This window comes from Periophthalmus magnuspinnatus, chromosome 8 (genome assembly GCF_009829125.3).
Source record: "Periophthalmus magnuspinnatus isolate fPerMag1 chromosome 8, fPerMag1.2.pri, whole genome shotgun sequence".
NCBI lineage: Eukaryota > Metazoa > Chordata > Actinopteri > Gobiiformes > Gobiidae > Periophthalmus > Periophthalmus magnuspinnatus.
The window spans coordinates 15,788,233-15,813,967 of NC_047133.1; the positions used below are offsets into that span (position 1 = coordinate 15,788,233).

A 25,735-nucleotide genomic window follows, 5' to 3' on the forward strand; every position below is an offset into this window, starting at 1 on the left:
TACTATTTTTACTTGTGCATAACCTCTAGACTCTGCCTCTCAGTCAGTGCAGCTGTTACGTCACAGAGCCATAGACGCTCAGAGGGAGGTAGAGAAGGTGATGGATGGAACGCTTTAGTGCAAGATGGAGGTGCAGGGTCAAAGGTTAAGGCCATATTTTGCAGGAAGCGAAAGTGCCCCAGTTGACCACATAGACGCACACATATGCACACACGTGCACACACAGAGACATGCGCACACACACACACACACATATATAATACAGTGTCAGCATGTCTCTATATTTAGCAGTGGGAGCACAGATTGTCATAAGAGCCGCAGGGCTGTGTTCAGACCAGAGCCAGAATGAGCCACGCCATCGTCTCAGAGCCTCGAGACAAACACAAGGCACACGCACTTCACACATGCAGCTCCTCCCCCTCCACGAGCTGCACAGAGACATGCTCATCAACTCATCACAGAGACATGTACATCACAGAGACATGTACGTCATAGAGACATGTACATCACGGAGACATGTACAACACGGAGACATGTACAACACAGAGACATGTACATCACAGAGGCATGTACAACACAGAGACATGTACAACACAGAGACATGTACAACACAGAGACATGTACATCACAGAGACATGTACATCACAGAGACATGTACAACAGAGACATGTACAACACAGAGACATGTACATCACAGAGACATGTACAACACAGAGACATGTACAACACAGAGACATGTACATCACAGAGACATGTACATCACAGAGACATGTACAACACAGAGACATGTACAACACAGAGACATGTACAACACAGAGATATGTACATCACAGAGACATGTACATCACAGAGACATGTACAACAGAGACATGTACAACACAGAGACATGTACATCACAGAGACATGTACAACACAGAGACATGTACAACACAGAGACATGTACATCACAGAGACATGTACAACAGAGACATGTACATCACAGAGACATGTACAACACAGAGACATGTACATCACAGAGACATGTACAACACAGAGACATGTACAACACAGAGACATGTACATCACAGAGACATGTACAACAGAGACATGTACATCACAGAGACATGTACAACAGAGACATGTACATCACAGAGACATGTACAACAGAGACATGTACATCACAGAGACATGTACAACACAGAGACATGTACATCACAGAGACATGTACAACACAGAGACATGTACAACACAGAGACATGTACATCACAGAGACATGTACAACAGAGACATGTACATCACAGAGACATGTACATCACAGAGACATGTACAACAGAGACATGTACAACACAGAGACATGTACAACACAGAGACATGTACATCACAGAGACATGTACAACACAGAGACATGTACAACACAGAGACATGTACAACAGAGACATGTACATCACAGAGACATGTACAACAGAGACATGTACATCACAGAGACATGTACAACACAGAGACATGTACATCACAGAGACATGTACAACACAGAGACATGTACAACACAGAGACATGTACATCACAGAGACATGTACAACACAGAGACATGTACAACACAGAGACATGTACATCACAGAGACATGTACAACACAGAGACATGTACATCACAGAGGTGTACATATCACAGAGGTTTACAGTTACAGCTCACTGCTTTGATTCCTGAACTGTAAACCCCGCCCATAGAAGAGAATGGCCAATAGGAAACAGCCTGTTTTCCTCAGTCACAATAGCATCACTTTTGCCTTGACATCTTGGATCTTTTCTGCAAATTTTACACTCTGAATTTTTTATTTTGAAATTTTAAACACATTGAAACTATATACTTAAAAATTCAGCTTCAGTTAAAAATTCAAAATCTGAACAAACGATCTTGTAAATTGAATTGTCTTTTGTAAAGGCCCTCATCAGTGCAGGACTCTCCCACAATGCACTGGGCTGAAGTGTCCTGGGGCAGACAGGAGCTGACGGGAGCAGACAGGAGCAGACAGAGGCAGACAGGAGCAGACAGGGGCAGACAGGAGCAGACAGGAGCAGACAGGAGCAGACAGAGGCAGACAGGAGCAGACAGGAGCAGACAGGAGCAGACAGAGGCAGACAGAGGCAGACAGGAGCAGACAGGAGCTGACAGGAGCAGACAGGAGCAGACAGGAGCAGACAGGAGCAGACAGAGGCAGACAGAGGCAGACAGGAGCAGACAGGAGCAGACAGGGGCAAACAGGGGCAGACAGGGCTTCAGCCGCTTTGACATTTGGACTTAATGTCAGCTCTGTCCTGTGAGGTTTATTTGCTGGAGCGGGCGTAGGCGGGCAGAGGTTAGAGAGAGCGCCCTTTTTCAGACGCTCGTGGGAAGGAGACGGCGAGGAGAGAGCGGACATCACAGGACGCTCCCGATGAACCGACGCAGCTCCAGCACTATGAAGCCAAATCCTTCTGTCTGCAGTTTGAGTAAAAGAGTGAAGCATTTGCATTTATGATGAAAACGGCTTCATCACAGCTTCCTCACATGAACAGTTGTACAGGTTGAACTATGATACAGCCCATGTTAATAATGTGACGGTTCTTGCCCAGAGACACAGGAACAAGTACTGGTCCAAGCGGGGTTCGAACCAGCGACCTCCCGGCTAACCACTTAACCAGTGCTGGGCCTATAGCTTGTATACACACATTTATGAACACAGAACATTTGAGTGTTTAGTGCAGGACTGAAATGACTGAAACTGACTCCCCATGCCGTCATATATCGTTGGCGGTGCGATTCCAGCTCGTTGTGTCCTTGGGCCAGACACTTAACCCCCTCACTCCCAGTGTCTGTGTGGTTTCTTGATGTAAAGAGCTTTGAGAGTCTTGAAAGTGGATAAGCGCCGTATAAAATGTGACATTTACCAAATTTCATCTAAAAATAACAGCGAGGTAATGGTCTGTTAAAGTTTCAGTGTTCCGTTTTAAATTCGCCGAGGTCTGGAACATTTGAAAGAACGTGCAATATTGATTTTTACATAGTTTGAAATATGGCAGTGTTTGTATAAAGCAGATTTTATGCGGTCTCGTTTGTCTCGTGTTGACATCAGTTGTTAATCATCGCAAACGGCCGGGGATAAACCATCGAGCAACTACAATATCGAGCTATAAATACAATGGGTTTGACCTTTGCCCTTTGGTCCATAAAACACCACTCATAGAAACACAGCCACAATAACAGAGCCTCGGGAGATGAATTTTGACCAATACAATATTTTAGATGAAATTACAGCTCCACTTTTAAATCTTCAGTATTTATGTGTACAATTTATATACAATTTTGTTCCCTCAGAAATCTCAGTCTCACACTTTGAGATTTGGATATTGTCATGTCTGTCTGTGACCATGACTTTTTTAAATAGTATAATTTAATGTAAAAAGCTTAGAAATGACAAAAATGCTGATGGGTTTAGTACTTTAAGGATTTGAAATGACATGAAGCTCAAAACAAACGACCTGGACTCGACTTGGGACTTGAGAAAGGACTTGGTCTGACGTCTGGATGAGTCGATGTGCTCAGTGATGTTTGAACTGGAGCCGTGTTGGAGATGGACCAGGGCTGAACACTCCACTCTGAAATAAAGACGTTTTTCGGGTTTCTCTCGGAAATAAAGAGATGTTCGGGTTTGTTCCACAGTATGGCATTAAACTCATCTTAAGGCACTAAACTTATCCTGCATTTATTAAATTGCAGGCGTTTTCACATTTTACAGTTGATAAAAGTCCCTTGCATTCTTACAGATGAGGTTGGTCAATACTGATCTGGATATTTTTGGGGATTATCAAAAAAACATTATAGAAATTTACTAGAAATGAGAACTTTTCAAATTTGCATTTTTAGTCTTTTACAATCACCTGTGACTCCATGAGCTTAATGCAATACCATGGAAAATTCCATGCAAATCAATCATCTCCATGAAAAGTTACACAGTGCTCCTTTAACAAGAGTAATAATTTTTTTTTTTTTTCTACTTTCTACTACTCTACGGGGTAACACGTAACATGTTTAGATTTCCAGGTTTCTTTTGTTTTGAAAATGTCATGTTGAACCAAAAAAAAACTTATTAACATGTTTTATAAGTTTCAGTTTCATTTTTGACACTCCGAGTCTCCCCTCCCTATGCTTCCCGCGCTAAGTCACTCCCCCTTCAGAGCAGTATCGCAACACAATCAGTGTACCTCCCACTAATGAAACTACTGCACATCACATCAGGTTTGTTAAGTCATAGTGCACAGTTTTGTATCTTGTTTCTGTATATTTACAGAGATTTGCCGTGTGGGAGCATGGGTGATGTAGGCTTGTGTGCGGAGCCTCGTACAAACTTATACTGCTAACTGTAAGGAGGGTTTGAATAGGGCCTGGAAGAGATCGCTAAATTACTCAAACATGCATGGACGACATCTAACACCACTTCAGGAATGTTTTTAATGAGCGAACAAAACTTAGAACACGGTAGAACGCAAAAAAATTATAATTCTGTATAATACCTCCTGAACCTAAAAATAGCCTTGGTTTGACTTTTAGCTTTCTTGCTGTACATTGTCTTGTTGATTCTGTGACCTTTGACCTGCCCCTTCACTCTGCTTGTGTTTTCTTTAACCATGTGACCTCATCTGGACGTGCACCTGCCTCCTCCCATTCGCCCGTGTGTCCATCACTCTCCGCCCACATGAAGCACGAGCAGACGACACGACCTCACAACCACGGACTCAGCACCAGGACTTTAAAGAGCGCTTCATCTGTGTGTACGATGAGCGAAACAAAACACCTCCAGGTCTGTTTGTGACGGGGACACATTAGAACACAGATCAGGAAATAGACTATTATGAGCCCTTTAACGTTCAATGTGTCATGGAAACAAGCAGGAGACACCACCAGAGCAAGGTACGAGTCAGATCTGTGCAGAACAGATTTTTTAGGGTATTTTTGAAATAAATACACCTGTAATCCAAAACAGGTAACGTGAACCGATAAATGTGAACAGATCAGGCAGAGTGAAAACATCTCATGGAACCAAGCAGGTATCAGACCCACCCAGGAAAAGTTACACAGTGCACTTTAAAAAAGTGTAGCTGTTGCTGAAATAAGTTATTCACAAGAAATGCAGCATCTACTGTCTCAGGTCTACCAGCGGCATAGGGACGTGTTTTGGACAAGATGGAGGACACCACTTTTCCACTTACAATAGTGTTTGAAACTTTTAAAAAAGTCACTGAAATACATGATTTTGTAATTTTTTTTTTATTTTGTCATGGGCATATTCAACGGCATCAGTTTATTTAAAAAGGCTCTTCTACAAAACACACAGATCACTTTTTTTTTTTACATATAAAAATAAAGATACAAGACAAAAAGAAACGGGCTTTCACAATTATGACTCTTCAGCTGGGGGAGTTCTACATGGATGTTTATGGTGGACTGTTCAGCAGTTACCATGGTAACACAATGCACACGTTAGCATTGCATTAGCATTAACGATCTTGAAAGTTCTCAGACTTTTAAGATCATCTGAAAACTCAAAAAATGCTAATGGCTACACCTGTTGCAGTTCAGATAAGTCAGTTCTTTCTGGTCAGATTGTGTTAAAACAAAACTCAGATTAAAGTCTGATTTGTACAGAGCTTCAGACAGAGCAGTGCTTACAGTTAGTGTCTCACCCCAGAGAATGTTGATGACATCAGCTGCAAAGTATGAATACGTTTCCTGTGGTCCTGTGTCCACTTACAGGAGGACAGCGGCTGGACTTCTGACTCGTTCTCACATTGGATAGTTGAGAACCACGTCCTGTTTCGCCAACTCCAACAACATGGGGTCGTCGAAGAACTTACTGATGCTCACGTCCTCGCTCAAACCCTGGACAAGAAAAACAACAAGATATTACCAATCTTCATGGTCAAATCGAACTTGGCAGCTCGTTTAGTCTGTTAATGGACCGCGATAAAGAACAGAACCACCTGCAACGTTTGTGCTGTGGGTTAAATCACAGACTGTACACAGACACTGGCTCCTGGGGCTCAGAGAATAGACTTTAAAACAGCTCTGTTTGTGACAAGTCTCTACATCACATGTGTCAAACCCAAGTCCTGGGGGCCAAATGTGGCCCTCCACATCATTTTATGTGGCCCTCGACATGGTAAATTAAAAGGTTAACATGTCGTTTTATCAAGAGATATATCGTTACACAGCCATATGTTTACATCTATGCAAATTAATGTGCAATATTTGAAACTTGAATAAGTAATAAATACAGAAACAGTTCATTAACAAATTAAAAAGTAGTTACATCTATTTTACATCTGGCCCTTTGAGGACAGACATTTTGCTGATGTGGCCCTCGGTGAAAATGTGTTTGACCCCCCTGCTCTACATGGACCAGCACCAAAGCACATCTCCCACATGTTAAAGTCATATGAACCACCTCACACTCTACAGACTAAAGCAGGGCTGAAGTGGGGCTAAAGCATTTAAATCCAGACTCAAACGGTTCTTTTTAGCTGTGCATATGACTGAAAAGGGTTTTATTCTGCACTTTTCAAGTTCAAGTTAATTTTATGATGATTATTTTTGTTTTGATTTTTTACTCTGTGAAGCTCTTTGAATTACCTTATGTACCAATTGTGCTGTACAAATAAACTTGCCTATAAAGAAGTGAGTGTGACGTCACCCACAGCGTTCAGCTACAAATGAAGATTATCGAGGCTACAGCAGTTATAGGGGTCAATTTGGAGCAGATTTCCATTCTTGGAATTCTGACCACAAGTATCATAGAGCCAGTCAGAGTGAGGCTGTTGAAGGTAAGGCCCCTTCCCGCCCACACCACTGGCTTAGCGGGGAGCGGCCACTTGGCAATAGTGAAATAAATCCCAGGATTATGTAGAGCAGGTTAATACAAACATTTTAAGACTAAACATGAGCTGGATTTGAGCTCACAACCTCAGGACAGGTGTATTGCCAATTTATGATCTGACGTCTTCACCATTCAGCACTGCAGGTTTATTTTTAGATTGAAAATAGATTATTAAAAGGACATTTTCTCAATGCTGCACTATATAACTTTTGGGGAGTCTGTAATGAGCCGCTCATTTCTCAGACCAGAGTAATTTAGTAAAATTGTTTTTAGTATTTTGAGCAACAAAAATGCCTAAACTTAATAAACACAAAATATATGCAGTTAGAAAATCATGGCAACCCTTTATAACCCTTTAATATACTTTATGTACATCTCCATGGAGATGTTAGTGCTTTGTAACAGTATAAATATGTGTTTTGTATATTTGCTTTTACCTTGCGCCTTCTTGTCTTGATCATGAACTCTCGGGCCAAGTGCGGCGCAGGCTGCGGCTCCAGAGGCCGGATCACGATACTCTTATCCAGCGGGTCCCCGGGAACAATCTGAAACATTACATAAGAACGTCATACAACACGATTAGGCTGCAAACATCATAAAACATGATTATGCAGCAGAAACCCTCTGCATCTGACGCTTCCGCCGAGTGTTGCACCTTTCACTCTGGGTTTGATTCATCTGCAGATCTGCCTCTGAGTCAGACGCACATCCATCAGCGTAACACAAAGAGCCACATGTCAGCGCTTCAGTCCGGTAAACGCGACACAGGAGGAGCACGTTTACACCAGAGCTTTTAACATGATTCACCAACTCCATTATGTTAAAGAGTGTGACAATCTCCCTCGTGTGCTCCTGGGACTGCGAGGCATCTGCAGGACTGTCACCATAACTACATTCTGAAGTACGATGAGGGGAGTCGACAGGGGAAGGGGAAAAGGGGTCTGTTGTCCCGGACTCTCCTCCTATTCATTTACATTAGAGAAGGGGGGGGGGGTACTCATGTGAGGCTTGTCGTCCCGGGTCCCCAAAATTTCTTTTGACAGGTCCGAGTACTAGAGATTGATCAATGTGGGTTTATTCATGGCTGATGCTGATACCGATTGGTTAGAATTCAGTTCAACCAATAGCCAATAAGATCTGCCGATATTTCTGCGTGGATATGTAAAGCCGATTTAGATTTTTAAAAATTCTGTAATGGAAATTTACTACAAACTCACGCACACCTCTTTTTTTTTTTACTATAAATCTATAAGAGCTGTGTAGTCACGTTTTATACAGTTATTTCTTCGCTCTTGTTCAAGTAAAGCTTTAAGTGTGCTCTTTAGGGTAGATGATTAAATATTGGCTTGTGCTGGAGATTTAAATACCTGATATAATAAAAAGTGGAAATATCGGTCTATCTCTACCACAGACTGTATAAATAAATGGATATACCTAACCTGCTAGCTGCCACGTTCCAAATAGGAAGTGATCATGTGCGCACTTTCAGCTCCATCGACTCCAGTTCACTTTACACTGCCAAACTGTCTCCTTAACTCTTGCTGTCAGGTTTTTATTTCACTATTGTGTCTGTAAATCACGATATAAACATTAATAACAGACAAATCAGGCACCTTCTTTCCCTGAGCTCCCTCCCATCAGTGTAAGCAACAGGTTTGATTGACAGTGTTGCTAAGCGCCCATCCCCTGCCAAACTAGCGGCGAGGGCGGTAAGGGGCGTTACCAGCCTTGATGAGCTTCGTTTGACTGGAGCTGACATCACACTCAGTCCACTTCTTTACACAGTCTGTGGTCTCTGCTGAGTACAATATATTGGTGAAGAAAATATAGCTGATAAACGATACAATACTAATATTAAACTGGTAAACTGGTGTAATAAGACAATTTACAGGACAATTTTGGCCCAAAACACCTCGTAATACTCTTCAAAGCTGTTCTGTTGTTACCTTAAATGATAAATAATAGTTATAACACATTTGGATCATTTTTCACCTCACACTGTTTGTGTTTAAAGGAAATACATTACCGTAAATTTCGGACTATAGAGCGCACCTTGATATAAGCCGCACCAGCTAAATTTGAAGAGAAAATCAATTTTGTACATATATAAGCCGCACCTGAATAAAAGCCGCAGGTTTTCATATTGTAACATGAGATATTTACACAGAAAGACGGTGCACCGACACGCTTTTTTTTAAACTGTGCCTGAAAATTGGCACCAACACGACAACAACACGGGATGAACACATCTGCAGGTTTAGAAAATAAAGCTGCACCAACACGGAAAATCTGCTTTTATTTCCTCTGAAAACTTTTGTCGTCTTTTTACATTGACCAAGTTGGATTCATTGATGTCGAGCTTACGTGCAGTGGCTCTATTTCAGGGGTCGGCAACTCGCGGCTCCGGAGCCGTATGCGCCTCTTTCAGCCTCATACTGCGGCTCTGCGTGGCTTGGGAACTGACACAGACACAGCTCACAGTCCTGCGTAAAGAGCCCTGATTTTCAGACGTTGTGCGCACAGGGGTCAGGAGCAACTTTGGCCCGTCCCTAATGACACACTAATAAGCTCGTCCGTAGATGTATCATGAAAATCCTGCTGGAAATCGCCACAGAAATCTATTTGATGTAGTAGCAAGTATATTATCTGCTCTTGTCTCCGCGATGACATTTCACATATAACACATCAGACACGACGCACAAAACTAGAGCCACAAGCGAGTGAAAATGAGCCAAAACAAAAGTCTTTGGAGAGCTTTTAACAAAGGGGGAAAGGACAACTGAGGAGCCAGAAGAGGAGACTACGATCTCCAAGAAAAAGAAAGATAAATTTAACAGACAATGCCTACTTAAAATCTGGGTTTGTCGCTGCAGGTGACTCACGCACAGAGTCCGCTCTGCGTAACATACGGGAAAAGCAAATAAGGCAATGAAACCTTCAAAACTGCTTTGGCACATGGAGAATAAGCACCTGGGATTAAACGATACGCTACGAGTTTTTTTGTTGTTGTTTTTTTAAAGAAACTGCGGAGTAGAGTAGACATAATCACATAATCAGCGCGATGCATGATGCAGCGGTTTGGTGAGTTGTATTTTTTTATGCACTTAAGTTATTTTTGCCATATTTATCTGCCACGTGTAGAAGGCTTGTCCGTGAAAGTAAAACCTACATTATTCCGTTACATTATTGTTATTATACAGTGTTATCTTCATTTTAGATGTCAAAAAGTATTTGCGGCTCCCAGTGTTTTATTTTATGTGGAAAGTGGGTCCAAATGGCTCTTTGCGTGTTAAAGGCCGACCCCTGCTCTGTTTCCTTTCTGTTTCTTTATCTTAAAAACTGCATCATATCCATTTCATGATGCGCAAAATGATCGTTCAAAATCAAAACTAGTGAATTCTTCAGAGCAGAATCTTTCCCCACGTCTGTCTCACTTTTACGTTTACAGCTAGAGAGCGCCCCCCAGGGGCCGTTATCCAGTAAAATTCCATATATAAGCCGCACTGCTGTAAAAGCCGCAGGGTTCAAAGCGTGGAAAAAAAGTAGCGGCTTATAATCCGAAATTTACGGTATATTTTCTGGTATTGGTCGATATCGGGGATCAGCAGAGATTTAAAGCCGAAGTATCAACACTGTATTGAAACAGAAAATCCTGGCTCGGTGCGTCCCTAAACATGACCCTGTAAGACATTTGTGCACTTCGAGGTTCATTTTGATGGGAAATTGTATGGATCGGGATAATTACTGACTGAATGAGACATTCCGAGCTTCAGGCACAGAAAACAATCAATACAACTGCAGCTTATTCATTAGATGGAGAGAGCCCCTAACAGAGTAACTCAACACTGAAGCCTGGACGCTAACGTTAACAAGCTCAAGAGGGAAGTGCAATATGGAAGTGTACGAGAAAATCAGGAAAATGCCAAGATCCAGGGACGGTATTGAACCTCATATGTTCTTTGACAGTTACATCAATATGAGATGGTTAAGATAATTACTGACAACGCCAAGAGGAGAGAAGAGAGAGGAGGAAAGGGTAGGGTGAGGAGGAGAGGGGGGCATGGACGTGTGGAGGAGAGAGAGGGAGAGAGGAGAGGAGCGAGGAGTGAGCAGGAGCGAGGAGGAGAGGGGAGGAGGGATGAGAGAGACCAAAGGGGAGGAGAGGGGAGGAGAGGGGAGTGAGCAGGAGCGAGGAGGAGAGGGGAGGAGAGGAGAGAGAGTAGAGGGTGATGAGGCGTGACGAGAGGGGCCTGGACATGTGGAGAGGGGAGCACGGAGGAGGAGGGGCAAGCCCTCACAAACAGATTCCCTTTAACAATAATTGGACATGAAATTGATATTTTACTCCCAGGATCAGACTCTCGCAGCTTTACTCCAGATGAGATAATTACACCTGCTCCTGTTTTTAATGTTTTAAAAGGACCTATGCAGTTTTGTGTTTTCTTTGTTTTTGTTTGTATTGTTCTGTATTTTAACTCATGAAAGACTCTGGTCTCTCTCTCCCTGTACTAATAAAGACATGAAAAGACGACTGTAACCACAGACTGAATCCCCCCTATTGTCACGTACAGAGGTCTGTGTAGAAACCTAAAATGACTTACAGCTTATAAATCACCGCCCTGAATCTGTCTCCAAACCTCACAGGCAGAGGCAGTGACCAACACAGTGACCCGCAGAGTGACCACCACAGTGACCACCACAGTGACCCCCACAGTGACCAACACAGTGACCAACACAGTGACCAACACAGTGATCCCCAGTGACTCCCACAGTGACCAACACAGAGGCAGTGACCAGTGCAGCGGTCACATCAAGGATCACAGTGTGTTCACTTTTTAGGTTTCAGTGTGCTCCACTCTGTCCTCGACTCTGTCCTCGACTCTGTCCGTTGTGGTCATGTCCACGTCTCTGCCCGTCCTGTCCATTGTGGTCATGTCCACGTCTCTGCCCGTCCTGTCCATTGTGGTCATGTCCACGTCTCTGCCCGTCCTGTCCATTGTGGTCATGTCCACGTCTCTGCCCGTCCTGTCCGTTGTGGTCATGTCCACGTCTCTGCCCGTCCTGTCCGTTGTGGTCATGTCCACGTCTCTGCCCGTCCTGTCTGTTGTGGTCATGTCCAGCGCAGAGCAGCGTCAGGGAAAATTAGCTGCATTTTAAAGGGATTATATTTTCACGGCCGTCGCAGCACTAGTCCTTCAGTGGATGTGTTCGTTTGAAGTTAAAGCCGTAATCGCCAACAACTTTACCAGCTCCGCAAATGTGCACAAATTGACAACTTACAAATCTGTTTGATGTTTTTGTAACCAATAGTTTCTTTCTTCAAGCTAAAGTCCTTACGCATTAAGATAAACTTTCAAAAACATGTCAGTTAGTGGGAGCTCCCACATTATAATTCTGTATCAAGGCCTAATCCCACTGTCATCCTCAGACTTACTGTCAGCGGAAAAGAGAAGGACACATGATGGACACGCTGCTCCCACACACGTCTCATATGGAAATCTGTTTTAGTATTTGAACACATCAGACTGAAGCTGCCAGAAACTACAGGATTTTTGATGTCTTAAATGACTTTTGAACGTGCGACAAAACATGCAGACCACAGACACAGAAGAGAATCACATGAGACCGCAAAGACTGCAGAGATGAGACCACACACTACAAGCTAAAAAACAAGCTAACAAATGCACCAACTGGTTTGTGAGAGCAGGGAACTACCTGGATAGATTCACATACACACCTCATCCTTTCACTGTGTGACATTATGTGCAGAACAGCGCCCCCAACCTCAGTGTTAGCGTCACTACTTCCTGTTCAATTCTGTCCGAGGTTTTTGCAGAGTCATGATAAAATTAATATTTAAAGATAAGACAGTGGACAGTGACTTGAAGGTGCATGTCTCTGACCACAACACTAAACAAATGAGGTGCTTGTGTCTTAATGCTAATGCTAATTGTAAATTTGAAACATAAAAAAAATATTAAAACGCCACAAACTTAAGTATTCTCCATATAAAAACAATTGAATCCTCTTTATATTCACCTGCTTTAATTTGAATAGGTTGTTTTATTGTATATTTTATGCTTTTAATAAAAGTTAGCATTAGCTTTGTGGCACAGTGAGCTAGCTACCGGGTACTGCAGCTTTAAATACTGGTTACAAAACAGCTTTCAATCAATGTTTAGATTTGTGTTTGGTTTGATGATATATAAAGTCGTTTTTACAGTAAACTAGTTGTGTCCTTGCAAAGATTTCATAAATATGTTTTGATGGGGACAGATTTACACAGTGTTTTGTGGCATCTCGATCTCTCATGGATGAAAATAGTAAACAATTGAACTTAACTGCATAGAGGTGTGCTCCTCAGAGGGTCAAAAGAGTAACAAACTATATTTACTACCTGAAAACGCCACTGGAGGCGTTTTCAGAACAACGACACATGTTGTATTTTATAAGGGAGTTGAATTTATGTGTTTTGCTGTGGAGGTGTCAGGGGGGGAATCGTGACCGTGAACCCGACCTGCCAGTGGTGAAAGACGGACAGAGCGAAGGCCTGTCCCTGCGTGTGCGTGCGGAGGTCGGTCTCAAACCCAAACGAGTCTATGGCCGGAATGAACGCTTTGATGGTGTAGAGCGGGGAGCCGGGGATGGGGGCGTCCTGGGTCACGTGGCCTCTGGAAAAACAGCAAAATGTTATGAAAAATACTTCTACACACATGTACCACTGCATTCTTTCACACACAAGTACCACTCCATCATACATATGCACCACACACGTACTACTTCGTCACGCACATGTACCACCGCACTCCTTCACATACATGTATTTTATTATTAATCTTATATTATTAAATTACATTCTATCAGCTGCTTCACTGACATCGAGGACTCTAAAACGTAAACATGAACGTCATGTTTCTGTTGGAGTAAATGGTGTGACCTTGTCTGTTTATGAGGCACATATATTGAATTGAACTGAATATGGTTTACTACCCCACTACACTACACTGTCTCACCACGTCCTACTCTGAAGAAAATAGTTTTTTGCAAAGAAAAATTTATCAATAATAAATAAAAGTTAAATATATTTATTCAATTTAAAGTTTGTAAAATGTTGTGTTGTAATAAAAACTAAACACCACAGTGGTCTCCACATGATTTAACCCATAACAGATCTGTGATATTTCAACATCTCCAGCAAACAAATACTGATGTAACGCCGTCTATTTTCAAGTTTGTTTTGAAGATTGTTCTTTCCACTACGGCACACGGGACACGTGAATGTAAACGGTGAACGTAAACGGTGAACGTAAACGGTGAACGTAAACGGTGCCATGGGCTGAAGGTACAACACGATTATCTGTTTTTGCGATAGTCACAAATATTTAAATTATATTAGTGTTTTTTTCATATAACGAGGTATTAAATCTACTATCAGTCAAACGTTTGGACATGCACCTTCATTCAGTGTTATTTATGTCAGTGTACTGTACAGTGTGCAGTACACTGGTGTGCGAATGTGTGTGTGAATGTGTGTTCCTTGATGTAAAGCGCTTTGAGCCTTGAAGGTTTTGGAAAAGCGCTGTATAAATTTGCGACCATTTACTGTTTACCCAGGCCCTGGTGCAGGGAGAGGCCCCTCACAAACTCTAATCCGCATTTCTCATAAGATAATATGTAGCGTGACCCCCAAGATGGGCTCAGAATTTGGTGCTTACAGCCCTGTTCTTTCCTACGTACTTCAATTTATCTTAATGTATTTGACGTCTTCTCTGTGTTTATAAAATGTAGATAGGATCAAATGTTTGGACATGCTTTCTCATTTTTACTAATATCACAAAACATAGTATCATGTGTCCTGTCAGTACTGTGCTGTACTGTGATGAAAATGGTGTTTTAAGATTTGCTAATAAACTGTGTAAACACCATCAGTGGATCTTGTAAAAAGCTGTTTTTATAATTATTTCTTTGAAGCAGGTACATCTTTAACTTTTGTAATGAGTTAGTTCTTGCATCTCATCATTTTGTCCTGGATTATCACAGACATGTTTAAGGTCAGAACAGACCCAGAGGTCAGTTCCTTTTGTTGTGGCTTATGTCATCTGTACACGAGCGTTTGAATAGCTTCGTCTCACTGACCTCCTCCGAGCCAACACCGTGTACACAGCAGACACACAGTCTGCAGGAGCCTGCACCTCCACAAAGTAATACGGCTCCATCAGCCTCGGAGTCGCCTGGACAAAAGAAAGAGGAGGTGGAAGAGAGAGAAGAAGAGAAAGAAAGAGACAGGGAGAGAGGGAGAGAGAAGGAGGAGAGGGACAAGAGGTTGAGGGAGAGAGAGAAGGACAGAGGCAGAGGGAAACAAGAGAAGAGAGAATGGGAGAGAGGCAGACGAAGACAGAGAGAGGAGAAAGGGAGAGAGACAGAGGAAGACAGAGCGAGAGAGAGAAAGGGAGAGAGACAGATGAAGAGAGAGAGAGAGGAGAAGAGAGAAAGGGAGAGAAAGAGAGAGGTGGAGGGAGAGTTGTTGTTAGTATTGGCTGTAAAAATAGACACTACTCCAACATCTCACACAAAACATTTTCAGACAAAAATATAATCAGATTATTGTCATGGTCACTGTCCACCCTGTGATGGACACATGGTCACTGTCCATCAGAGGGTGGACAGTGACCATCTCATGTAGAATGAACATTAAGGACACGAGCACAGAGGGGCCAAACCCGCCACGGACCAGAGCCAAAACTGTGAAAGAGCAACGTGATCACACTGCAATCAAACAGACTCAGCAAAATCCCAAGAGCAATCAGCGTAATGGAGTCTTCTAGAAACAGGGAAGAAGACGAGAGAAGGGGGGAAGAAAGAGGAGAAAGAGGAGGGGAACAGGGAGAAGAACTGGGAGGGTTTATTGGAAGAATGGCAGCAGAACAACTGTAGTAAAAAGGGTAGAGTAAGGGGTGACGCTGTTAAAGAATTTCCCTTGTGGTAACTTTCAGTGTGTGGTGTGACCTCAGGGAAAGAAGGAGCTGGATTTGTCTGTAAATCAAGATACGAACATTAATAACAGACAAATCAGGCACTTTCTTCCCCCTTCCCCGTGTTGCTAAGCGTTGCGGGCGGGAAGGGGCGTTACCTTCAACAGCCTCGCCCCTGATTGGCTCTTTAGTTGCTATGAGAGTCGTGGTTAGAATTTCAAATATGGAATGTGGATCCAAATTGAGTTGGTTCACGTAGTAAATAGTAAAATTCCGCCGGGCAGAAGCGTGGAGCCTTATTAAAACGCTGTTACCATGGTTACCCCGGTGCTGTGAGCCCTTGTGCGGTGTCATTGGTTACCACGGCGGCCCCCAGGTGGAGTCCGGCCGACGTGAGCTCACCATGAGGAAGGCGGAGTACACCACCCTCCGAGCAGTTGGGATGACCTGACCCCCTCCTCGGTGAAGAGGCTCCTGGGCGATGACCGCGTCCAGGATCTTAAACTTGACATTTCTGATGGCTGAGGAGAGAGAGAAAGAGAGGGATTAAAACACAGAGGAGAGAAAGATAGAGAGATGGAGAGATAGAGATAGAGAGAGGCAATGACCGTGTCCAGATCTTAAACTTGACATTTCTGACGGCTGAGGAGAGAGAGACAGGCATGAACACAGAGAGAGAAGAGAGAGAAAGAGAGAGAAAGAGAGACAGAAACACTGAGTACAAAGAGGAGGTTAAAGCAGGCCTCGAGGTGAAAGAGAGAGGGGGAAACAAAGAAAAAGAACGACAGAGAGAATATAGATGGGACTCGAGAAAGAGATTGCAGGATACAGAGACAGACAGAGACAGTGAGAAAGATAGAGACAGATAGACAGAGATGGATAGATATAGAGACAGATATAGACGAAGATCGAGATAGAATGAGAGACTCACGCTCGTCGCACAGGGGACCCTCTCGTGTGCCCCACTGGAAACCCTGGACGATGCTGTCTTTGACCGAGCCGAGCAGAGCCTTGTCCACCTAAAACAAAACATTTAAAAGAGTGAAATGTGAAATGGGGGTAAAGAGCAGGGAGCAACATTCAGCAAATAACTGGAATTGTCACATCTGTGAGTCTGTGTGCTGTGAGTAAACCCTGTATTTGATTTGAACATTTTTACCTCATATATGGGCACACAGGTCACATTTATGAAATTTAAAATCTAAATCTTACACAGTTCCTCCTTTTCCTTGAACTCCATATGAAATGTGTTTGAGGCAAGTGAACACTGCGTTTATTAGGCAACAGTGACCAGAATGAAACTTATATTTGGTCCAAAAGCTCCAACGCTGTCTCTGTCCAGACCAGACCAGACCTTCTCACAGGGTTCCCACTTTTTTTTTTAATAATAAAGATATAGTCTAAGCCTGAAGCTACAACCAAAGGCCATAATTATTTCAAATTAATTATACTGTGCCCACAACTCACTGTCCACATGTGAAAAGCAAATATGCATCTAGTGTTTAACACAGGACACTTAGAGATGTTTGAATGTGACAGCAAGGCCCTACCATCAACCTCCTGCATTTTGTTGGATTGTAGGATTTAAAAAAAACAAAAAACAAATGCTCCAATAGGGGGCACTAAAATGCTATTAAACTCATATCCAATAAACAGCAAAGCAAAGTGTGGAGACTTTTTCAAGGACAAAATATATATATTTTCCAGGACATTTGACCTTTTTTTCTCATTTTCTCATTTTCCACAAGTTTTCCATGACTGGAAAACAGGCCAACTATTTTGTAGGTTTTCCAGAATTTCTGTTACACACGAGAACCCTTCTCCCAGCCCCTGCCAGCCCCTGCCAGCCCCTGCCAGCCCCTGCCAGCCCCTGCCAGTTTCACCTCAGAGGGCAGTGTGTCGTCCACCAGGATGTTGGGTCCTGTTGTGTCTGGTCCAAAAGCCCAGATGGACCTGGCAGCCAGAAGATCCCAGTCGTACTTGGTCTGGAAGAACTCCCCCAACTTCTTTCTGCAGAGCAGTGAACAGGACAATGGGACTGTGCAGACACTATAATGCCGTTTTATCATGTTTATTCTTATTGCTTTAGTCATGCACCAAACGAAAAACAAACAGAATTTTTGCTTCAATCAGTTGGAAAAATAGTGCAATAATAAAACAAAACTTCATTAAATCCTATGGCACTAGCTCCTCTCCACTTGTCACATCTACAATGGCTAATTGGGATTATTTTTGCACCGTGAACCAGAGTGATGTCTAACGAGAGGGGCAGCACTAAATCTTACTCCAAACCTGGAACAAAGCCACAAATCAAATTTACTGCAGCTTTTAAAATATAAACATTACTAAAAGAAATACGACTACACATCCTCCGCAGATTAACTCGTTTAAATAGTCAGAATACCAGTGGTTAGAGCAGTGATCCCCTGACCCGAAGGTCAGAGGTTCCATTCCCTCTCGGGCCAACTTCTGTCATTGTGTCCTTAGGCAGGACACTTCACCCACATTGCCTGGTTAGAATGTGCTGGTCTGAGGAGACAATGGCACAGATTGGCAGCCCCTATTATAAGTATTAATATTAAATCGTAATTATTATATTTTCCATAATTGAGCTGCTCTAAAGGGATGCCACAAGTTGAAGTGTGTGGGCGGGGCCATTATAAAGATTGGTCGTCAGAGGGTGAAAGGGTTAATGGACAAAACGACGACAGAGCGAAGGTTTAGGTTAATGGCGTGTGAAGCATGTCCCATTTGAGGCTGGGCTGCGTTTGGGCAGATGGACTCACAGATGAGGGGGGGGACTCGGGCAGGACTGGCACGTGCACGCTCGGCCGTGCGCACTCGCTTGTGCACGCTTGGTTGTGCACGCCATCTCACGCCAATGACGGCAGATTTCATACAGGCTTTTACCGCACAATCCAATTACGGTAAGTGAGCAGATCGATAAAGCAAGGAGGGTTTTTAATGAGCCATATGTCACAGGTGACGCCGGTGTCCTCCAGCGCACGTGAGCCCGACTTATGTAACGTGCAGTGCAAAGATGCATCCGAGAAAATACAAGAAAATAAAGGTTTATGAAGGTATTAATGTCACTAACTGGACTTTTCATTTAAATATGATGGAGATGCCCAGGGATGCCCAAACTGAGGCACCCGGACCAAACGTGGCCCTCAGGTCTCCTGCTGAAGTGGCCCAAATGACAGACAGCACTTTTACCTGCAGATTTTATAATATATAGGGTTCACTGATCATTTTCAACATAAAACAATGTTAAATCAGGGTTCCCACACTTTGTCATAACATAACTAAAAAAGTCCTGGGAAATGATTTCAAGTAGTGTTTAAACAGTTTTAATAATGAAAGATGTGTCTGAGGCTGTACCCAAAGTCCATACTTATTCCAAATTAATCACAAACCAAGAAGAAAACACCATTTCATTTTGTAAATGACCCAAAAATATTTTCTGGTGGAACAAAAATGTATTAATCTGATCGAATAAACGGCAAAGCCAAGTGTGGAGATGTTTTCAAACGTTTTCAAAGACAAAATATATATTTTCCAGGACACTTTGCGTTTTTTTCTCATTTTCTATGTGTTTTCTATGTCTAGAAAACAGGCCAATTATTTTCCAGGTTTTCCAGAATTCCCAGGATGTGTGGGAACCTTGTAAATGTCCTGTATTTTATCCCATGTATTTGAGTAAATATGTTATGCCACTATACAGTAAAATGTATTTGAGGTCAGCTGCACGTCTTCATCCAAATATACAGAGATTTACTATCTGATAATCAGGAAGTACGCGTTAGTATGCTGGTGGTAGTTTTACAGTGACGACCAAACTTTGCTCTAGTCTCAGAGTTGTGAAGAACACTTAAAAACTCATTGTGGTGAATGATTAGAATGCTCAGGACATAATGTAAATGAAGCATAACTGTGGGCATCTGCGAACAGTTTAAAATGATCCATTTCAGTTTTTCACATTTTTAATTCAATAGAAACAGACGGATTTTTAAAAATGTAGAGCCCAAACCTCATCAAACACCTGCAAACGGTGGGAGAGAAAGTGGATATATGCAAATTGAAAATTTGGCAACGAAGCAGATTTTTTTTTCAGTTTTAAGGTAAGCTCTTAAAATCAATCAGACTTTTGGAACTGTACAAGATTCAAGACTCAAAGCCAAAACACAGACGTTCACATTCATCAATTCTTAAGTTTGAAACCAACTTTTCCAAATTAAACCCCGACATTACCTGAAAATCCACTATGAGCTCCACTATGTAAAGCCACAGTATTTCTACATTCCTCTGGCTTCTTCAGTGACAGCGTTTAATTAAAAAACCAATCATCATTCTTAACATGCCCGTCCATTTATCCCTGCTACCAGAGCGATAAATGGGAATTAAAAACCAATGTGGAATATTATGGATTTAATAAAGAAATAGAGACTTCAGTGTTAAGTACAAACTGAAAACGACATGTGTAGCATTTCATAATCGTGGCAACTGGCAGGTAAACTGAATACAAACACAGCAAACGGAGAAGGTGAGGGATTTGGGACCAACGATATTGATCTGATCTCATCCCGATACCAATCTTCTTAATGTTTTTTTAATGATTTTATTTGGACAATTTTGGCTTTTTTTTTTAAATAACTAAGGTAAGACTTCTATGGTGACTTTAGCCCCAGTTGAATAAAAGTGTTACGAGATATAAACAAGCCAACTTAAAAGCAGCCTAATAATTTATAATATTGTAAAAAAAGAAAAGTTTTAAACTCCACACTCCATATTGCTGTGTGAGGCCTGTAAAAAGACAGAAGCCTGAAGAACATGGAGACTGCACATATGTAAACACGTTAGCACATTCACTCTTAAAAGGCGCCGTGACAACATCAGAAAGGTAAAATAAAAACTATCCTCATCATTTATAATGTTTTTAGGGGTTTTACCGCCTCCTCAGTCTGTGTTTGAGCTGCTCTGGACGTTAGCTGCAGCGTTAGCAGCATAGCCTGTATAAAGTGAGTGTGACATCACCAACAGTGTTCGGCTCCAAATGAAGCTCATCGAGGCTAGCACAGTTATAGGGGACCATTTGAAGCGGAGTTTCATATTTGAAATTTTGACTGCAAGTATCATAGCAACCAAAGACCCAATCTGGAGCGAGGCTGTTGAAGGTGACGCCTATTCCTGCCCGCACCGCTGGTTTAGCAGGGAGTGGGCACTTAGCAACGTTGTCGATCAAACCTGTTGCTAACGCCTGCATGAGCAACCTCGGGAAAAGAAGTCGCCTGATTTGTCTGTTATTAATGTTCATATCTTGATTTACAGACACAATAGTGAAATAAAAACCCCAGGATCATGTAGAGCGGGTTAATACGAACAATTAAGACCAAAATGACGAGTCTGACAGCAGCAATCACAGAGAGAAGACACAGTTTTTACACAGAAAGTGAATTGGAGTCGATGGAGGCAGAAGTGCGCCCATGATCACTTCCTGTTTGGAACACAGCGGCTAGCAGGTTAGCTACGTCCATTTATATACACAGTTTGTGGATCAGACTCATTTAAGGAGAGAGAGACAGCATTAGGCCTGACTGCTTCTGGCTGTGTTTCGTACCTGTTCCATGTGATCTGCACCACTTCGCTCTCGATGTCTTCTGCCAGACCCTTCTCCAGAGGCTCTGCAATCATCGTAATCTTATTCCTGTCAAATAAACAGAGCAGCTGTCACTCAAGCAGGCGATACTGAAGTAAACACAGATGGTAATACTGAAACTACTCAGAAGTACACTGTGTATATAGTGTAGAAAAATTGTAAAAATAAAGAAAAAAGTAAATGCACTGAATGAGAGGGTGTGTCCAAACGTTTGACTGGTCGTGTGAGTCATTTTTTTCTCCAAAACATATAGAAAATTGAAACATTTTGGATACATCTCCCTCCTCACTATCATTCACTGCTTATGCACAGGTGCAATGAGGAAGAGGAGGAGCTCATACACAGGTGCGCTCTAAAAGCGCGAGTTCCAGATAAAGTTTATGTTGAGGTTCTTTTAAAGGCTTGTGGTGCTGGTGGTGCTGGTGAAATCAGGTGTAAGAAAAGTTAGTCGTTATGTTTTTATCAGTGTAATCTGACTCACTTTTTGTTTGGCGTTTCAGCGAAGCACTTCAGAGACGACGTTTCAACAACTGTCTCACAAAATGTCACGACTGGATCAGCCACCTGTGAAAAAGCATTTGGAAAACAGATGAATATTTTCACACTTTAAACATCATGTTTAACATAAATATATCCAAAATAAATATCCAATCATTACTTCCTCTCTCTCTTCCTGTGCGAGGGCACAGGGACTCCCAGACTTCCCTCACCCCAGACACTTCCTCTAGCTCCTCCGGTGAGACCCCAAGGCGTTCCCAGGCCAGCTGAGAGACATAGTCCCTCCAGTGTGTCCTGGGTCTTCCCTGGGGTCTTGTCCCAGTGGGACATGAAACAGATGCCTGAGCCACCTCAGCTGCTCCTCTCCATGTGGAGGAGCAGCAGCTCTACTCCGAGCTCCTCCAGTGTGACAGGCCTCTACTTTGACAGTGACTAAATCCAGGCTCAAAACAGTTTAGCTGTGCATTTGACTGAAAGGGTTTTAATTCTGCCTCTTCTCTTTGAAAGTTAATTTTATGATGATTATTTAGGTTTGAATTTGTTGTATTGTGATTTTAATGTCTTTCTTAATCTGTAAAACACTTTGTACAGCACAATGGTGCACAAAATAATTCAAATACACTTTCCTTGCCTCCCCCCCTCTCTCTAAGGAAGCGGTCAGCCTTCTGGCAGAGTAAACCCCTTTAGCCACTTGCATCGGTCATCTTATCCTTTCATCCAAAGCTCACGATAAAACATGAGACTTACCTTTATGTCAATCTCTGAGTACATCTTCCTGAGGTCGTGCATCACACAGTCCAGATACAGCTCTCCTGTCCCCAGGATCACATGCTCTCCAGACTCCTCCACCTGCACAAACCAAAACCACTTTAATCAGTCTGTTTATATACACTCCAAATACACTATTCAGAAGTCTTTATTTTGGGATATTAAGGAGACTAACAGGACATTAAAGGGCACTATGAAACCTTTCACCGACTGCCCGTCTCTGACGTTACTTCTCTACCAGGCACGTTCCACTCAGTATGGCATTAAACATATTGATACTTCGCAATTACATTACTCTGGGGTCTATGGCGGAATGCTCTGTAGTTACCATGGTTATGTAATGCACACTTGGCAAACACTGTCAAAAACGCTATAAGCTCGTCTGAAAACTCAAGAAAAAATACAAAAGTGATTTAAGCAGTACATTTTCAGGAGCCTGTGGTCAGTTCAAGCTCATGGTCCTGTTTAGGAGTTTGAGTCACTCTCACCTTTTTGTGTAAAATCACTGAAAAACTGTTGGCTAATGCTAATGCTAGCTAGCTTATGACTAATGTTATTTGAGAGGGACTTGTTTAACAGCACAAATCAGCTCACCTGTTGGAGTTCAGATAAGTCAGCTCTTTATGGTCAGATTGTGTTAAATAAAGCTCAGATTAAAGTCTGAATTGAGTAACAGAGCTGCAGACAGAGCAGTGCCTCCAGTTAGCATCACATCCCTGGGGAATGTTGAAGACATCAGCGGCAAAGTATCAGTAAAGCCCAATCTGCTTTCTCTATTTGCCTATTTATTCAATTGGAGGTGTTTTTATTACCTGGTGGCATTACCCGTTTGTCTCCATGGAGATAGATACATTTAATGTCATACTGTGGAACATTCCAGGCCTTGTTTTCATTACCTCATGTACTTACCTTTGTGGTGAGGGAGGGATAGCTCTTGTTCACTTTCCGGAGCCCGTCCAGCATCTTTGGCAGTTCTGAGGGATTCACCGGCTCCACGGCAATCTTTATCACAGAGGCGGTGTTGAACTTGAGAGGTCTGAAGATCTGGGCCTAGAATAAAGAGAAAAAAAACAGTTTGTATTAAAATATAAAGTATAAAATGCAAGTATGAAATGTGTCAGTCTCACATCCTCATTGCCTCGAGGCTCTGTGATGGTGGAGGTCTTCACGATGGACTGGTCACAGCCTTCAATGAGGACCCAGTTACCAGCAGGTACACGGTTCACTTCAATTTGGTATCTGAACAAAAACGGAAAGTATGAAGTTATATAGATTGTTACTTTCTGTTTTTAAAAATGCCTTGAAAGGGCCCATATGACTACTCTCTGATCTGTTCTAATGTTGTTTCCTCATCACAAACAAACATGTGAATGAAACAAAACACAACTCCAGGTCTAACACACAAACCCTGTATATTTAGGCTGAGTTCTTCTCTCAAACTGAAAACACTCTGTTCCACCTTGTGATGTCATCATGTGGTGATACAGGAAGTGCTCCACTGTGTTTTTAAACTCCATACACCTTCACTAGAATCATTTGGATCATTTCAGTCCTGGAGTTGCCAATCTCTACTGAACTAAAGGTAAAAGGAGCTGTTAACTTGAAAACTACCACTTCATGACATCACAAGGTGAAACGGAGCATTTTGAGCTTTGGAGATGTAGACAGACTAATAATAAAGTGTTACTCAAACATGTGTGAATGAAACAAAACACAACTCCAGGTCTGTTTTTGAGGAGGTAACAGCATTAGAACATGGATTAAAGCTACAAGGGTCAGGACCTTTAAGTCAAATTTACTCTTTAAATTATCCTATGGGACATTTACATCATTTATAACTTGTTTATTTTAATTTGTACACATATTTTATGCACTGATCTGGCAGATCTATATACAGCTCAGTAAATTGGCTTGGATCCAAGATGGCCCTGGTCATCATCAGAGCAAAACCAAATTCTTTTTAAAATGAATGACAGTCCTTTTTAAAATTAATCATATTTTTAGATTAATTTCTCTGCATATTACCCCTGTCTCTGTTCTTAAATAAAAGTAAAATTAATCAACTCAATGTTAAACTAGCCCTGTACAAACTGTTCAGATCTTTATCCATGTTCTAGTCATTTCTTCTCATTGAGCCTCTGAAGTTGTGTTTGGAGTGATTCATGTTTGAGTAATCTTTAATTGACTATTTTCAAGACGCCACCGGTACATGCCCACTGTGATGTACACACTTCCTCCTCCACTTTTATTTTCTTAATCGGTGATACTTGTAGGATTCGGCAGCATCACATAGTCATTTTGGTACAAATGGGGAAAAAGATATGTTGCTCTAGTGTGATGTGCAGGTGTCCATAGGGGGTCGGAGCATGCAGCGCTTTATCGTGATGACGTTTACAGTGACGTCAGCTTCCATCGGAAACTGCAGTTTTCTAACGTGGAAGTCTGCGGACTTGCTTCTTTTATGAAGTGGTTTTAGATGAATATTGTGATTTAAAATGTGTAAATTATAACAATGATTCACAGAGATGAAAACTACAAAGACACAAGCACAATAGGACTGATTTAACTCTTTCAAACCTGGCGACAGAGATCCAGAGTCGTCCCACGGTGCAGACCTGGGAGTCTTCCTCGTCGTCTAGTGTGTAGTTTTCTCCTAACACTTTGACCGGCTGACCCGCCTGGATCGTCCCGCTCAAGACTCGTCCAAACGCGTGAAACTGGACACCATCCTCGGTGCTGTACATCTTTGTGGTGTGACACATCAGGGGACCCTAAGGTGACAGGGACAGACGGGAATGTACAAGAGCCTGTCATGAGAACACAGTCTGAAGGTCGATATGTCGCTGAAGTAAATACAGACAATAAATGATAATATTGAAACTGACATAAAAACCCAAGAGCAGATTTAAACCACAAAAACTATTCTACAATATGATTAAAAACACAAATGTATT

At 42.3% G+C, this 25,735-nt stretch overlaps 1 protein-coding gene across 1 annotated transcript in view; it reads right to left on the reverse strand.

Annotated features, from left to right (window-relative positions):
• Positions 1-5,287: 5,287 nt before the first annotated feature.
• Positions 5,288-25,735, reverse strand: part of eftud2 (elongation factor Tu GTP binding domain containing 2) — a 28,431-nt gene continuing 7,983 nt past the window's right edge. Inside the window, exons 15-27 of the mRNA XM_033970846.2 lie at positions 25,359-25,552; positions 23,909-24,020; positions 23,691-23,831; positions 22,761-22,862; positions 21,997-22,079; positions 21,477-21,563; positions 17,743-17,869; positions 16,791-16,878; positions 16,262-16,380; positions 15,024-15,118; positions 13,405-13,558; positions 7,325-7,432; positions 5,288-5,893 (exon numbers count right to left, since the gene is read on the reverse strand). Of these exons, the coding sequence (XP_033826737.1) occupies positions 5,798-5,893; positions 7,325-7,432; positions 13,405-13,558; positions 15,024-15,118; positions 16,262-16,380; positions 16,791-16,878; positions 17,743-17,869; positions 21,477-21,563; positions 21,997-22,079; positions 22,761-22,862; positions 23,691-23,831; positions 23,909-24,020; positions 25,359-25,552 (1,506 nt within the window). The 3' untranslated portion in view covers positions 5,288-5,797. The remainder of the gene's footprint in view (positions 5,894-7,324; positions 7,433-13,404; positions 13,559-15,023; positions 15,119-16,261; positions 16,381-16,790; positions 16,879-17,742; positions 17,870-21,476; positions 21,564-21,996; positions 22,080-22,760; positions 22,863-23,690; positions 23,832-23,908; positions 24,021-25,358; positions 25,553-25,735) is intronic.